General features: G+C 38.5%; 1 protein-coding gene across 1 annotated transcript; it reads left to right on the top strand.

Moving 5' to 3' along the window:
- Positions 1 to 7101: 7101 nt before the first annotated feature.
- On the top strand, positions 7102 to 8745 carry UTP3 (UTP3 small subunit processome component). Its single transcript, XM_074272814.1, has one exon. It carries the CDS (start codon positions 7211 to 7213, stop codon positions 8675 to 8677), a length of 1467 nt encoding a protein of 488 aa, XP_074128915.1. The 5' UTR covers positions 7102 to 7210; the 3' UTR covers positions 8678 to 8745.
- Positions 8746 to 15407: the final 6662 nt, after the last annotated feature.

Genomic DNA, 15407 nt, shown 5'->3' with positions numbered 1-15407 from the left:
AAAAAAAGAGAGATAGAATTTGAAACTGAAAATAAAATACAATTGAATTTAGAAAAAAACAATATTTCTAAAATTAATTGGCTATTTACCTATCAGATATCACTTTCTATAAATAGTCTCTAGAAAATAATCTTTTAAATAAAAGGAAACAAAACTCATTGCTAAATTGTAGTTAAGGCATTTATTCTTTTAACATATTATTTGAATATAATAATTTTTAAAATCTTTTTCAGTTATTACCAAATGCCAAGGATTGTGCTAAGGGCCTATAGACACAGTACAAAGAAGCAAGACATGACTTACCTTCAAGAACCATATAAGGGGAAATGGAAGTGTGAAGCACTGTGGCATGGAAGTGGAACCAGATAGAACTCATGGAGGGGGCTCAGGCTTGGACAAGATAAAGCAAAAGCTCTATCTAAGAAGAGTGCAGGAATAGGTCTTAGGGAAGAGGTAAGGTGATGGCCAAATTAGCAGTCAGTAAACCAGATAAGACTTATAACAATTTTGAAAATAGTTACAAATTTTAAACTGGCAAATTAGTTTATGATGCATCCCTAACTTTGCTGTTTATTGTATAACAGAATTATCTTATTTTCTGAACATTTCCTTTCTAAATTTATGGCTTCAAAAGGAAAGACCTAAACCAGGAGAACATACCCTAAATCCCAGTTTATGTCTTCATATCCAAACTCTTGAAGAGCTCCTCATTAAATTCATAAGACAAAGTAGCCTGCTTTAATCAAAAGATAATTACATCTAATATTATAGTATATCCTCTCTAGTAGTTCTCATGAGAACAAAGCTTGGGATTTAATTCACTTGATCTATGAACAAAAAAGAAATCTTGGGAATCCACACCAGCAATTATAAATTTATCAAGTATTAAAATCAGTTTTATCTTTTGAGGATAAGGAGCAATTTATGTGTTCTCCAATAAAACTTTAACAACAGTAACTCACTATCATTTATCTTCTGGTAAATGTGTAAGATCTGTTTTCTTAACTTCAAGGTCTCTTTCAGTTCTAAAAATCTAATAATGCAATTATCTTTTGTTATCAACATTTAAACTTTTCCAAAAGTAGTCAGGGATATACCACTACTCACCTCTCAGATTGGCTTAAGATGACAGGGGAAAAAAAATTAACAAATGTTGGAGGGGATGTGGGAAAACTTGGACACTGATACATTGTTGGGGGAACTGTGAATGGATCCAACGATTCTGGAGAGCCATTTGGAACTATGCTCAAAAAATTATCAAACTGAACATATGTTTCTACTGGACTTATATCCTGAAGAGATCCTTAAAGGAGGGAAAGAGATCCACACGTGCAAAAATGTTTGTGGCAGCCCTTTTTGTAGTGGTTAGAAACTGGAAACTGAATGGATGCTCATCAGGTGAAGAATGGCTGAATAAGTTATGGTAATGAAGGTTATGGAATATTATTGTTCTGTAAGAAATGACCAGCAGGATGAATACAGAGAGGCTTGGAGAGACTTACATGGACTGATGCTGAGTGAAATGAGCAGTACCAGGAGATTATTTATACATTTCAACAATACTATATGAGGATCATACTCTGATGGATGTGGCTCTCTTCAGCAATGAGAGGAACCAAGTAAGTTCCAACTGATCAGTGATGAACAGAACCAGCTACACGCAGTGAAAGCACATTGAGAAATGAGTGTGGACCACAACACAGCATTTGTACTCTTTCTGCTTTGTTTGCTTACATTTTTGTTTTTCTTCCCAGGTTATTTTTACCTTCTTTCTAAATCCAATTTTTCTTCTGCAACAAGATAACTGTATAAATATGTATACGTATATTGTATTTAATATATACTTTAACATCTTTAACATGTATAGGACTACCTGTCATCTAGGAGAAGGGTAGAGGGAAGGAGGGGAAAAGTTGGAACAGAAGTTTTTGCAAAGGCCAATGTTGAAAAATTACCCATGCAATATGTTTTGTCAATAAAAAGCTATAATACAAAAGCATATTTTCTAGTAAAAAAAATTTTGAAAAAAAAAAAAGAAAATGAAAAGCTTTAATAAAAACAAGAAAGAAAAATAAAAAAGCAGTCAAGGACTAGGCAAGCTCATGCTCTCCCTAACATATGTATATAGTTGATATTGCTGCTGGGATGGGGGGCAAGGAGGTGTTTCCCCCTTCTTGCCTTGCTGGAAGTTTGAGAGATACTGCCTGAGTATCAAGTAAAATACTATTTTTAAAAAATGGGAGCGAGGGAAGGAAAATAAAAGAGGTGAAGGTAGGATTAAAGAAGATGAGAGAAGAGACAGTCAGAGACACACAAAGATAGAATGAAAGAGTCACAGAGACAGAGGCAAAGAAAAAAGACAGAACAAATAGAATAACTCCTCTTAAAGTCCAATTTCTATTTCATATCCCTTTTATGTCTTTCTTTTTAAAGTGAAATGTTCATGTTTACCCATGTTTGTTATATATTGTTACAAGATAGGGGAACTATACATGTAGAATATTTCATATATTTTCAGACTTAGTTGATGTGGTTTTGCTGAACTGATTTTTTTCCTTTGTCACAACAGAAAGCTCACTAAGAAAAGACTATACTTGGAAATGAAAATATAGAAACTAAATGTGTCAATAAAAACAAAAAAATTAAAGCAGCAAAAAAATGGGGGGAAAGAAGAAATATACTAATGTACGCATTATCCCAAGAACAAGGGAAGAGGATGAGACCATCAAGGAAAAGAAGCAACGATGGCCATGGAGAGAAAGAACCAGAGAAGGTATCCTAATTATTAATTGACGACAAGAAAGGCCTAATATGGGATTATCTATGGACACTCAGTCATTAAAAAACAAATGATCTTGATTTAGCAAGAAAGGAGTTATCAGAAGTCATGTGTGACCTCTGAATGGGGACTGTAAGCATATATGACTCTTTCCTCCCATGACTAAAATGAGTCACATAAAACAGTAAGGGGCTGGATATAGAAAAGAGATAAGCATTTATTAAACCTCTTACTTTATTTATAATTAAGTGAGGGAGTTTAAGGAAGGAATGACAAAAGACTAGACCTTGAGGAATATTCCCAAAGGTAATAATAGAAAACTGCTCAATCACCAGAGAGTGAAGAGACCGTTAGCCCTCAGACCATACAGACTATGGCAGAGCTATAGAAAAAGAAGGAAGGCATTCAGGAAAGAGGGAACAATGATAAGAGACCACATCAGAGAACAAGGGAGACTAATCCATGAAATGGGATTGTAATCAAGAATTGAGCAGCATGCAACCACAAGTTTGCTCCCTCCAAATGTTAACTCTGGCTAGGCAGACAGATTCAAGGCCTCAGTGACCCCCAGTGGCTGGTTCCAGAAGCAAAGCCCAGGCTATAACAATGAAAAAGCACAATTGCATCATGGGGAGCTCATAGAATGTGACTAGATCATGATATCTTATTGTCATCAAAATTATTACTGAAGTCCAAGATGAAAACTCTTTAGACATTTCACCTGAGCATGCATGGCAGTTGGTTGAAGAGTGGAGGGGAAGTCTTAAGTTCTGGATTCTAGTCCTAACTCTGATTGCTTAGATTATATGACCTTTAAAATATCTTTCCATTCACATTCCATATTCATCGATATATAAAATTTACCTGTAGGAACACAATAAGTCATAATCTAAGGTTGTTTCTCTGAAATGTTAGCACTGAAGGAAAGGAAGAGAAAAGGGAAGAGGGAATTATAATTCCTCTTCAAGTCCACTGATATTGTAATGTTCTCTTCTCTAAATTGTAATCGTTCTCTGGGAGCAGATCCCTTGGGGAGCTTCTGGAGGCAGCCTAGTTTCAGTGCAGTTCAATAATCCCAAATGCAGCCAGGAGTTAAAGTCCAGATCCTTTATTATCTCTTCCAAAATCTTATCTCCTTCACTTGGGGCTCAGCTAGTTTTCTGGAGGCCTTCCTCTCTCCTTGGTTCCCTAGAGCTCTTGTCCGAATGTCTCCAGCCAGCACAAACGTGGAAGGGGGAATGACTCTTGACTCTGAATCTCCTCGAACTTCCAGTGGACTTGTCCTTTTATATGCTCTTTTAAAGATATGAACTCTGAACTAGAGAACTGTTAAGTACCATGCTAAATTAGACAACCAACTTAGCACCTTGTAAGAATCCTAACAGATATCAAAGAAAATCAATTTTATATCCAGTCTATGTCGTTTCCCCCGCAAAAAAAGATAACTCTTAAAAGTCTCTTTTTTAAACTTGGCAATAGGGACATTCTCTGGAAAAGAAAGGTAGTAAAAGATATTGTTTATAAAGAGTAAATATTCTGACAAGGAATAATTACACATATTGACGGTTAGCAACATCTTAAGGACATTTGTCACATTCATTTCTTATTACTTTCTATAAATTTTATTGTTTTAGCCAAGTAGTTGATCAAATTTAATCATTAAAAGTGAACTGACTCATTGAATCATAACTAGCCAATGTTTCTGGTTCTATAGAAAGTGCTTCTCTCTTCCTTTTCTATTTGAAGAAAAAAAAAAAAACTGGGAAAATAAAGTCTGTCTGTCCTCATAAGATTCAGTGATGGGGATTGGGAAGGGAAGGCCAGTAACATTAAAAAACAGAAGAAGATAGAACAGTCTATCTGGAGGAGACAGTGATGGCAACTAGGAGAGAAGAGGAGGACTTTCTGTTCTTCTCCTCCATCTCCTTAATTTGCACCAGGAAATGGCATTAAAATGTAACCCATATATCAGGTCAGAATGACTATGTATTTGGGGATTTATCAGCAATACTATCATGGCTAAGATCTGCAACCAGACTATGTCCTCCAGAAACATCTGGCCCTGGCTCTTTTCTAGGTCTTCTGCAGTTTTCAAATTCCTTGTAAGCACCAAACCAACAAGGCATAGGAACAAATTTATTAAACAAACATTAACATAATAATCAATAAACATACATTTATTAAACACCTATGTACTAAGTGCTATGCTGAATACAGAAAAGAAGCAAATTTATTACATCAAATGAAGAAAGAAAATTCCCTTTTCCATCCACTTTTTTCCTCATTCTCTAGACATCTTTCCCTACCCTCCCCAGCAACTTCCCATCCTGGGATAGCACTATTCTGAAGTCCCCACTTCAAACCACCATTTAACAATGCACAGGCCACATTCACTTCACTCCTCATTGTGTAGTGTTCCATCTTCTTAGCAGCAGCCTGGCCCTTGATGCTATCTCCCTCTCCACTTTCTGGATCCTCTTTATGTGCTATTTCCTCTTCATCCATTAGAATGTAAACTCCTTGAGGAAAAGGACTGTCTTTTTTGTAAATATTTGTATTCTCAGCACTTAGTGGTCAGTCAACAAATATATATCAAGGGGCCACTAAGTGGCCCAGTGGATAGAGCACCAGCCCTGAATTCAGGACGACCCTAGTTCGTCTGGTCTCAGACACTTACTGCTTCCTAGCTGTGTGACCCTGGGCAAGTCACTTTACCCCAGCCTCAAAAAAAAAAAAAGATTTATATATATATATATATATATATATATATATATATATATATATATATATATAATGTATATATTTATATAATGTATATATGTATAATATATATAATGTATGTGTATATATGTATGTATATATATGTGTATATATACATGTGTTATGTATATATATATATCTATATATACATATAGATATATAGATAGATAGATAGATAGATAGATAGATAGATAGATAGATAGATAGATAGATAGATAGATAGATCTGTAATAGGCCCTGCCTTCCCCTAAGGGGACCAATACAACCCTTCAGAGTTATGGTATTGCTCTGTAATTAATCTCCACTGGCCCCATCAAGTGGGAAAATTAAGCACGACTAGTTAAGAGTCAGCTTGTGGCACAGTGGATTGCACACCTGACCTGGAGTCAGAAAGACTCATCTTCCTGAATACAAACCTGGCTTCAGACACTTGCTGGCTGTGTGACCCCTGGACAAGTCACTAACTCTCTGCCTCTCAAAACAAGCTTGGAGAAGGAAATGGCAAACCACAATAGTAGTCTCTTTGCCAAGAAAATCCTAAATGGGGTCACAAAGAGGCAAACACAACGGGAAATCAATTGAATGACAAAAAGTTTCTACAGTCAATCACAGTGAGCGCCATGTTTTCTCAAATGCCTCTACAGTCACCCCAGATTAAAAATGCCACCACAGAATTGAACTTCCCCCTCCCCCCACTATCGGAGAAAGAATGGGGAGAGAAAAAAAAATAGCCAAAGGAAAAAAAGATGAATATTTGGAGTACAAGCAGCAGAATTTATTATCAGCATTAAAAAAAATTCCCTGTTCAAAAGCAAGAGGGAAGGGTAAAAAAAAAAACAAAAACAAAAACAAAAAAACTTACAAACATGAAAGGACAGCAAGTAATTGTCTTTTTTTTCAACTATAGCAACTTTCTTTTTTTGTTTATTCTTTTTTCTTTTTTGTATTAACATTTTTTTGACAGTACATTGCATGGTTAATTTTTTACATTATCCCTTGCACTCCCATCTGTTCACTTCACAGTTGTTCACAGCAAGTAATTGTTACAATAGTATGAGAGCTTCACTTCCCCGTGTCACAGTGAATAGAGGTTAGAGATGGTTTTTTGCTGATTAAAAAAAAAAAATTAATGACTATGCACTAGAGAACAGAAACAGTAGGAACGGAACAATAAACAAAATTTTGGAAATACGGAGATAATATACATAGTGAACGTATAGCGTGACCCAAGTGAGAGCAGTTTTAAGTAGACCGGTAGACAAGCCAGTCCCGCTAGCTGATCGACAGCCGAATGGTCCAATGGTGTGGAGGCGCTGAGCAGGGGTGGAAGCAGTCCTGGTCTCTCGCGATGTCTCACCCTCATCCTCACCCCCCCCCCGTGACGTGGCTGCGCGCGCTCGTGCAAGAAGCGTATCTGGCTTCTCGGCCGTGCCCATGTGGAGCGTGATTGGGAGCGCGCTGGAAGACCAAATGCTCAAGTGGACGTGGACGGAGATTACGTCAAAAACGCTGTTAACGGAAGTACTCTAGGTACTCTCGCGCCTTGGAATGCTGGGAACCGGAAGAGGCGGGGCCTCGTTCCGGAACTACCAGTTTCGGCGCCGCGCGGTCGTTGGAAGCGCGGAACTGGCTGCTCCTGAAACTTGAGTTGGTCCCCGAGCCTCTGCCGCGATGGGTAAGGCTCGGAAGCGTGGCGTCGGGGTCCGTCGGCCGGCTCGGATGCAGGAACAGCAGGAGGAGGAGGAGGAGGAGCAGGGGCCGCCGCCTTCCCCGGGAGACCCCAGTTACTTCCAGGACCAGGTAGAAGCCTTCCATGAGGCGCGGTCGCAGGCGGCTCTGGCTCCCTTGTGGAGCGATGGGGATAGCGGCGCAGAGGACGCTGATGAGGAGGAAGAGGTGCTAGGCCTGGAGGAGCACGAGGAGGAGGACGAAGAAGAGGAGGAGGAGGAGGCGGGAGAGGAGGACGAGGAGGATGAAGAGGAGGAGGCGGGAGAGGAGGACGAGGAGGAGGAGGAGGATGCGGGCAGTGTAGGAGGCAGCTCCATGCTCAGTGATGCCGAGGACGCCGACGCCGACCCCAGCCTGTCGTGGGGCCAGAGGAAAAACTTGTACTACAACACAGACTACCGGGCCTCCAAGGGCAAGAGCCAACAGGAGGCCGACGAGGAGGAGCGGGAGGAGGAGGAGGAGGCCCAGCTCATCCAGCGGCGCCTGACCCAGGCTCTGCAGGAGGAGGACTTTGGCCTGAGCTGGGTCCAGGCGTTCGGCAAGTCGGCCCAGCCTGGGCCCGAGGAGGCCCAGACCCGCGTGGTGAAAGACCTGGACAAAATGTCAACGAAAGAGAAACTCAAGATGCTTCGTAAGGAGTCCCCGGAGCTGCAGGAGCTGATCGAGGACCTGAAAGCCAAGCTGGCAGAGGTGAAAGATGAGCTGGAGCCCCTGCTGCACATGGTGGAAAAGGGAGTCGTTGCCCCCGGGAAGGGGAGCCGCTACCTGAAGATGAAGTACAGCCTTTATCTCAACTATTGCTCCAACATCACTTTCTATTTGGTGCTCAAAGCCAGGCGGGTCCCCATTCATGGGCACCCTGTCATTGAGAGACTGGTCACCTATCGCAACTTAATCAACAGGCTGGCCGTGGTGGACCAGAGACTGTCACCTCAAATCCGTTATCTTCTTTCGCAGTTCGATGGCGAGGGAAAAGTAGCCGCAGAGCTAAAGAAACCCCCCACGAGGCCCAAACCAAAATCCGATGTCCCTGCTGCTATGGGCCCTGCAGAGGACTCTGATTCAGATGAAGAAGCTGCGCTGAAACATTATGAAGAAATGGAAAAGAGACTGAAATTAAAAAGAAAGAAAGACGAAGCAGCAGAGGGGGAGGAGGAAGAGGAGGCGGCTGACCCGGCAGGTTCAAACGCAAAGAGAGCTATCACCTACCAAATTGCCAAAAATAAGGGACTTACACCCCGAAGGAAGAAAATTGATAGAAATCCTAGAGTTAAACATCGCGAGAAGTTCAGGAGAGCTAAAATTCGCAGAAGAGGTCAGGTCCCTCAGGTTCGCACAGAAGAATACAAATATTCTGGTGAACTGTCTGGCATTCGTGCTGGAGTCAAAAAGAGTATTAAGTTGAAATAAAGTTAACGTACTACTACTACGTTTAAGTTCTAAGCAGTATCTTTTGAAATAATAAAATTTTCAATCCAGCTACGAGTTGATTTTCTTTTTTCTTTTTAATTTTCTAGGGTGTGTAGTCTTGTAAAACATTTTTAAATTTGAAGTAATTTTCTGATTTTTGCTGAACTTTTTATCTGCCCAGGTTAATTTGTCAAAAGGCGTTTTGTTTCCAACAAAGAAAAATTTATTTAGGACTTGATTTTTGAAAGTTTGTAATTATTTATATAAGTTTATTGCAGTAAGGCCTATAATTCCCTATATGGCTTTGCTTAAGGGATAAGATAATGGTTTCTTCTTTTTTTTTTTTATGCGTGGTCAAAGGATTTTTATCAGGTTTTCTCATATCGTTTTCATAATTGATTACCTGGACCTTTAATGATCTCCTTAAGGGGCAACACTCTGCAAAAAGTGAGGGGGGGGTTGAAATTAAAATTCTCCTCAAATTTTTTGCCTTGCCTAAAATTCCACCATTTCACTTCTTTAAAGATGATTCTATTCCATTCCGAGCATTCAGTGTTTTCAAATGCAAATAATATTGAAAATTGGGTTTGCCTTATGTGGTTACATCAGATATTCTTTTTGTGGAATCAGGACAGAATGAAGATTCTTTGGCTAAAGCTTTGCCTACATAATAGCATGGTTTTAATCCTGGAAAAGTTTTAAAAGGTAGTTCAGAGATGGTTTTATTTTTGATCCTGCTTAAAATTGAGAGCCTCCAAAAGCTGTACTTGCACAAATAACTGCTCACTTTGGGTAAGTAAATGTTTAATGAATAGGGGAAAAACTAATTTACTTTAGTACTTATACCTTAGGGTAGAATTGAGGGGGAAGGAAGAGATGTGGGCATTTACTTGAAAGGTAGACTAGCTTACCTAATAAGTGGGGAGGGGGAGAAAGGAGTTCCAAAATTGAAATATTCTGTTACCCATTAACCTAAATAAAAATGGAGCACACAGTTCCAATGGCCTTGTGATGAAGAGATCCATCTGCACCCAGAGGGAGGACTGGGAACTGAGTGTGGATCACAACATAGCACTCACTCTGCTTGCAATTTTTTTTTTCCTTTTTCCGATTTTCTCATGTGGAGCATAATTGTGGAAATATGTATAGAAGAATTGTACATGTTTAACATATATTGAATTACTTGTCCTCTACAGGAGAGAATGAAGGGAAGGGATGGGAAAAAATTGGAACACAAGGTTTTGCCAAAGGTGAATGTTGGAAATTATCCATGTGTTTTGAAAACATTAAGATAGGGCACAGATAAATAGTTCTAATAAATGTACTTTGAATTTGATTTGGGATATTCAAATATTTTTAAAAGAAGGGAAATGATTTAGTCATTTTGGCTTTGTGTACTAACTAGTTTGCTCATCTTGGGGATATGAGGATAAAAGAAAATATTGCATGTGAAAATACTAAGTGAATGAAATCACTACATACCCAGAAAAAGTTTGGCAAAAGGATCATAAGATTTCAGATGTTTAGCTGCAACGACCTTCAAAGGGTATCTGATCCAACCACCTTTTCAGATAAGGAAACCCAAGTCTAGAGTAATTGAGGGACTAAAGTCCCTCAGATAGTAAATGTCAGGGAAAATGCCAATTCATCCTCTGGCAGCAAATCCAATGTTCTTTATTCTGTACCACTCTCCCAACATTCAAGGCCAGATGTGGGGAATTTGGGAGGTGTGCAGTAAGGGGGAATGTGAGATCAGTTGTGTTGTAGTCCTTAGCTAAAACTCCTATTAAAAAGACTTCAAAGAAGTATCCATTATACTTGAAGGGCCATGAAGAAAAGATAGAACCTTTATTTTCTATCATTCCTGCTCTCGTTTTCTGGGGGTTTTTTGTTTGTTTTTGCTAACTCTGTTCTCATTATCAATAAGCATAATTGTCTCATCTTTTAAGCATTTATCCATGTTCTTGATAGCCTTTCAAGTTAATACTTTTCACTGCTAAATTCCCACAAAACCTGGCTCTATATTTTTTCAATATAAACTTATTTCTTACCCCCTTCATTCTGTCTTTTTAGCTCTCCAGGTTAGGAGATAAAAGTAATTTTTAATTGCTAAACCCATTGGCTTTTATTTTGGATCTTTATGACTTTTGATGGCATCAGCACCACCATCCCTATTTTCTGAATACTCTTTTTCCTGGTTTCTGTAACTTGATATCTTCCCACCTGTCTGACCATATTTTATCAAGCTTTTGTGCCAGGTTTTCATCCCATCTCACAATGGGTATTATCTTGATCTAGAATCGTTTTCTCCATATGTTTTCTTCCCTTGCTAATCTCTTCTCCCATGGGTTCAATCATATTTTTCTTTGCATATACCCAAATATCCTTAAATGTCTCCTGGACATTCTGTGGTATCTCAGACTATCCAAAACAGTCTTTTTTTCTGCCTTAGCCAAGATTTCTATTGAGAGTATTCCCAGCCTCACAAACACTTAGGTATGTAAATCACAGTAGGCCTTGACCTTTTTTGTTTATGTTTTTTTATTAGTCTACATTTATGGAAATTTGTCATATATATGTATTAACTAAAGTTTTTCTCACTTAAGATTGTTTATCTTTCTGGAACTTCATATTTTAAAATATGCTAATAGTCTTAGAAAATTACCAGATGATCTAGTCCTTGACTCTTGGCTCTCCTTTATGTTAACACATTAGTTGACAAATTTTCATTCTGCCTCTCTGCACATTTCTTAGAATTATCTCCTCTTAATTTATAGCTACTAAAGGTTATTGCCCTATTAAAAAACTTTCTCTTGCTCTCTATTGCTTATAAGAAAAAGTAAAACTCTATGCAAGACCTTCCACTATCTAGTGCCTCCTTCCCTGTCCAGTTCTTTTTCATTGTATTCCCCTGGACCTATTTGATTTTCCACCTTAACTTTTCTGTCCTCTGAAATTAATATCCAGGAATCCCTGTTCTATTTGCTTAAAACATCTCCCATTTCTAGAGGGCATTCTTTTCTCCTATTTTGGAATCTTTATTTTCCTATAAGACACTACTTCAAACCTTCCTTGAGCCTAGTAGGAAGGACATTGCTGGCCTAGAGTGAGGAAGACCTAAATTCAAATCTGGCTTCAAATTACACCAACTATATGATCCAAAGCAAATTGCTTAATCTGTCAGTTTCCTCAACTATAAAATAGGAATAATAATAGCACCCTCCTTCCCCCCCCCCCACCTCAGTTATGAGAATCAAATGAGGTTATTTGTAGGTATTAGCACAATATCTGGCACATTGTAGACGTTTAATAAATGCTTGGTGGTTTTTTTCCTCCCAGATTGTTCTATTGCCTAAATTTATCTTGTTTTGAATTTATTTTGTATACATGATATATCCCTCCTCCCAGTAAAAAGCAAAAAACAAAAAAGCTTCATATGGGCAAGGAATGTTTTGAAGTTTGTCTTTGTATTCCTAGTACCTTGAATATGTTAGGTACATAAGAAATGTTTGACATTAAATGAATTAAAAAATCAAAGATAATTGGCAGATTAAAAACAAAAGATCAATTAAACACTATTGTGACATATCAAATTGCCAAAAATGGTAAAAAAAAAAAAAAAAAATTTAAGATAGTCGATGTTGAAGATATGAGAGAAGGGCCTATGTGCTGGTGAAGCTGAATTTGTCCAACTGTTGTAGATAAAAGTTTGGAATTATGGGAAAAAATATAATTCATATTAAGATCCAGTGATCCCACTGTATGGCAATTTTATCCTTCCTGACTTGTAGCATTTTAATTCTTTGCCCACTCACTCCCATTGTCTAAAAGCAAGCAGTCTCTAATCCCCACCTTATTCTAACTCCATCTTTCCCAGGCCAGTTCTGTCATACTCATTTTTCACTCCAATCTTGCCCAGCCCAGCTCTTCCATTATACCTCCTAGAATTCCTATTCCATAGTGAACACATTCTATTCTGAACTTCTATTTTCTACTTCCATCTGCTTTCACTAAAACCTAATTTCCCTCAGACTATACTAGTTAGCCATCCTCTGTAGCACTGGCTGCCCCTTCAGCCCCTCCTTGTTGGGGTGGAGGATAGGAATGGGTGAAAGGGCAGTAGATGGGGTTAGAACAAGGTGGGATTTGGGAATACTTGCTCCTAAAAAACATTCATTATGAAACTCCCTTAAACTAATTTAATCATTGTCATTTATTCTTGAATTCCTGAACCCTTTACCTTGTGGCAGCTCATTCTTTGCCAAACCCCAGTCATACATTATTCCTTCTTCAGCTATTCACATGTTGCTGTGCAAAAATTGGAGAAAATCATGCACCCTGAACTCTTGCTTCAGCAAGGCAAGCCATTCATTCTTCTCTTAAATAACTATTCACTAGGTCCTACTTTTCTCCCCAACTCTCAATCATATAATTTCCCCTCCTTTTCTTAGCAAAACTCCTGGGGAAAAAAAACTTCATTACCTCCACTTTCTATTTTCACTTCTCAACTTTTAAACTGAAATTGCTTTCTCCTGAGTTATCAATGAGATTTTCATTGTCAAATCCGTATTTTTTTGGTTGCTTTTTAAATTTTTATCCTCTTTTATTTCTCTGTTATTTGACTTCTTAGGCCATCCTTTCCTCTTGGGGACTTTCCCTAGGTTTTCATGACACCCTTTCTTTCCTAGTTCTCCTACCCCATCAGTATTCAATCTCACTTCAGAACCATCATCCATATCATGTTCTCTCAATGGTTCTACTTATTTAACCATTTCTCAGCCTCTTTTGTTGGGTCATCATCTAAGAATAACCGCACAATTGTCAGGGTTCTCTCCTCTTTATATACTCTCAGTAATGTCATCTCCCATGAGTTCATGCAGATGATACACAAATCTATATCTATCCTCAGTCTTCCTCAAGCTTCAGTCTCATATCACTATCGGACACTGGGTGTCCAGAAACATCCCAAATTCAACATGTCTAAAATGTGACATCTTTCTCCCCAGAATCACCTCTTCTATACTTTTTTTTTTAATCTGTGGAACCAGATGATTGCAGTTTCATAACTATCTTGTTATCTTGACTTATTCTCCTTTACTAAGCAAGTCCCAATTGCCAAACCTTTCCATTGCTAACTCCTATGACCTTTCATACATCTGACCCTGATTCTCTACTCACAACCATCACCATAGTTCAGACCTTTATGACCTCTGGCCCAAACTATTGCTTAATTGGTCTTCCTAACTCAAATCCATTCCACATTCTGGACCATTTTCTATAGTATTGCCAAAATTATTTTCCTGTCTATATCTGATCATGTCATTCCTTTAATCAGATTTATTGCCTGGACCATTGCCAGTCATCTTGACTTTTGTCTTGCTACGGGACTGACTCTGGACGAGAGAATAAGACTGATGACTTTGCACAGCTCTATCTCAGTTGAATCCAATTCACTTGTAAGTCAAAACCTCTCTCATGATGTCATTGGTCCTCTTCAGGAACTAAGGAAGAACAACAGCTCCCTATTGCCTCCAGAACTAAATAGAAACAGCATTGTTTAGTTTTTAAAGTGCTTGACATCCTGACTCCAAACTACTTTTCTATCTTCCCTGGAGATAACTGTTACTTTTCTTACTGTACTCTTCAGTTTAACCAAACTGGCCTTCATCTCCCACCTCCACACTTTTTCACTGGCTTTTTTTCAATTCTGGAATGTTCATCCAAGATGCATCTCAACTGCCACCTTATATAAGAAACCTTTTCCTGATTCTCCAGCCAACTGCTGAAACTGCTGATACCCTCCCTCCCTCTCAGAATAACTTGTAGGTACTTTGTATTTATTTGTACTTTCTTATTTGTATTCATCCTAGGTATATTTATATGGTGCCATCTCTTCAGAATTTAAACTCTTTGAACAGAATGAAGGTCAGTGGAAAACAGACAAGCAGGACAGCTTTGAAAATAACAAACTGCATTTACTATATACTTTTAAAAGAAAATCAAGTTGATCATAATGTCATTTCAGATAGAAGTAGTTTGAAAAGCTCATTCTATTGATTATTGTCAGTAAGTATTAAATGCTTACTGTGTGCTAGGCATTGTGCTAAGTATTGCAGGTTCAAAAAATGGGATTTGGGGGAAAAGGAGAGAGGAAGAAATTGACCCTGCCCTAAAATCTAAACTGCAAATGATTCTGTACATATGAGAGAAAAACAGGTTAATGACATTATCTTTAAGGAAGACCAGAAAAGGCATCTTACTAATGGTGGGATTTTAGCTGTACTGGAAGTAAGTCAGGAAACCAGGAGTTCTAAGTAAGAAGGGAGAGGATTCTAGGTATGGGGGAGAGTCAGTGAAAACACACCATCAAGAGATGTTTGTATAAGGAGCAGCACAAAGGCCAGTTTTCTGTAGTAGACAGTACATGAAGACAACAGAGAAGAAGGCTAAAGAAAATAAGGGCCCAGTAAGGAAGGGCTTTAAAAGCCAGATTTTATATTTGATCCTGATGGTAAAAACTGAAAAAAGAGCACTTTGAATGTTGAGTAAAGGGATAGACTGGAGAGATGAGGCAGGGAGGACAACAGAAAACTATTGGAATAGTTCCAGACTCCACCATCAGAATCTTGATGGTTTTTTTAAGCTTGAAAAACAATCCTTTTTCTCTGATGGAGAATGACAACTAATTGTGATATATGTGTTGTCCACAAACCAGAGAGAGTGCCTGGAA

Source organism: Sminthopsis crassicaudata, chromosome 6 (assembly GCF_048593235.1).
Source record: "Sminthopsis crassicaudata isolate SCR6 chromosome 6, ASM4859323v1, whole genome shotgun sequence".
NCBI lineage: Eukaryota > Metazoa > Chordata > Mammalia > Dasyuromorphia > Dasyuridae > Sminthopsis > Sminthopsis crassicaudata.
This window is presented reverse-complemented; position numbering and strand designations above follow the sequence as displayed.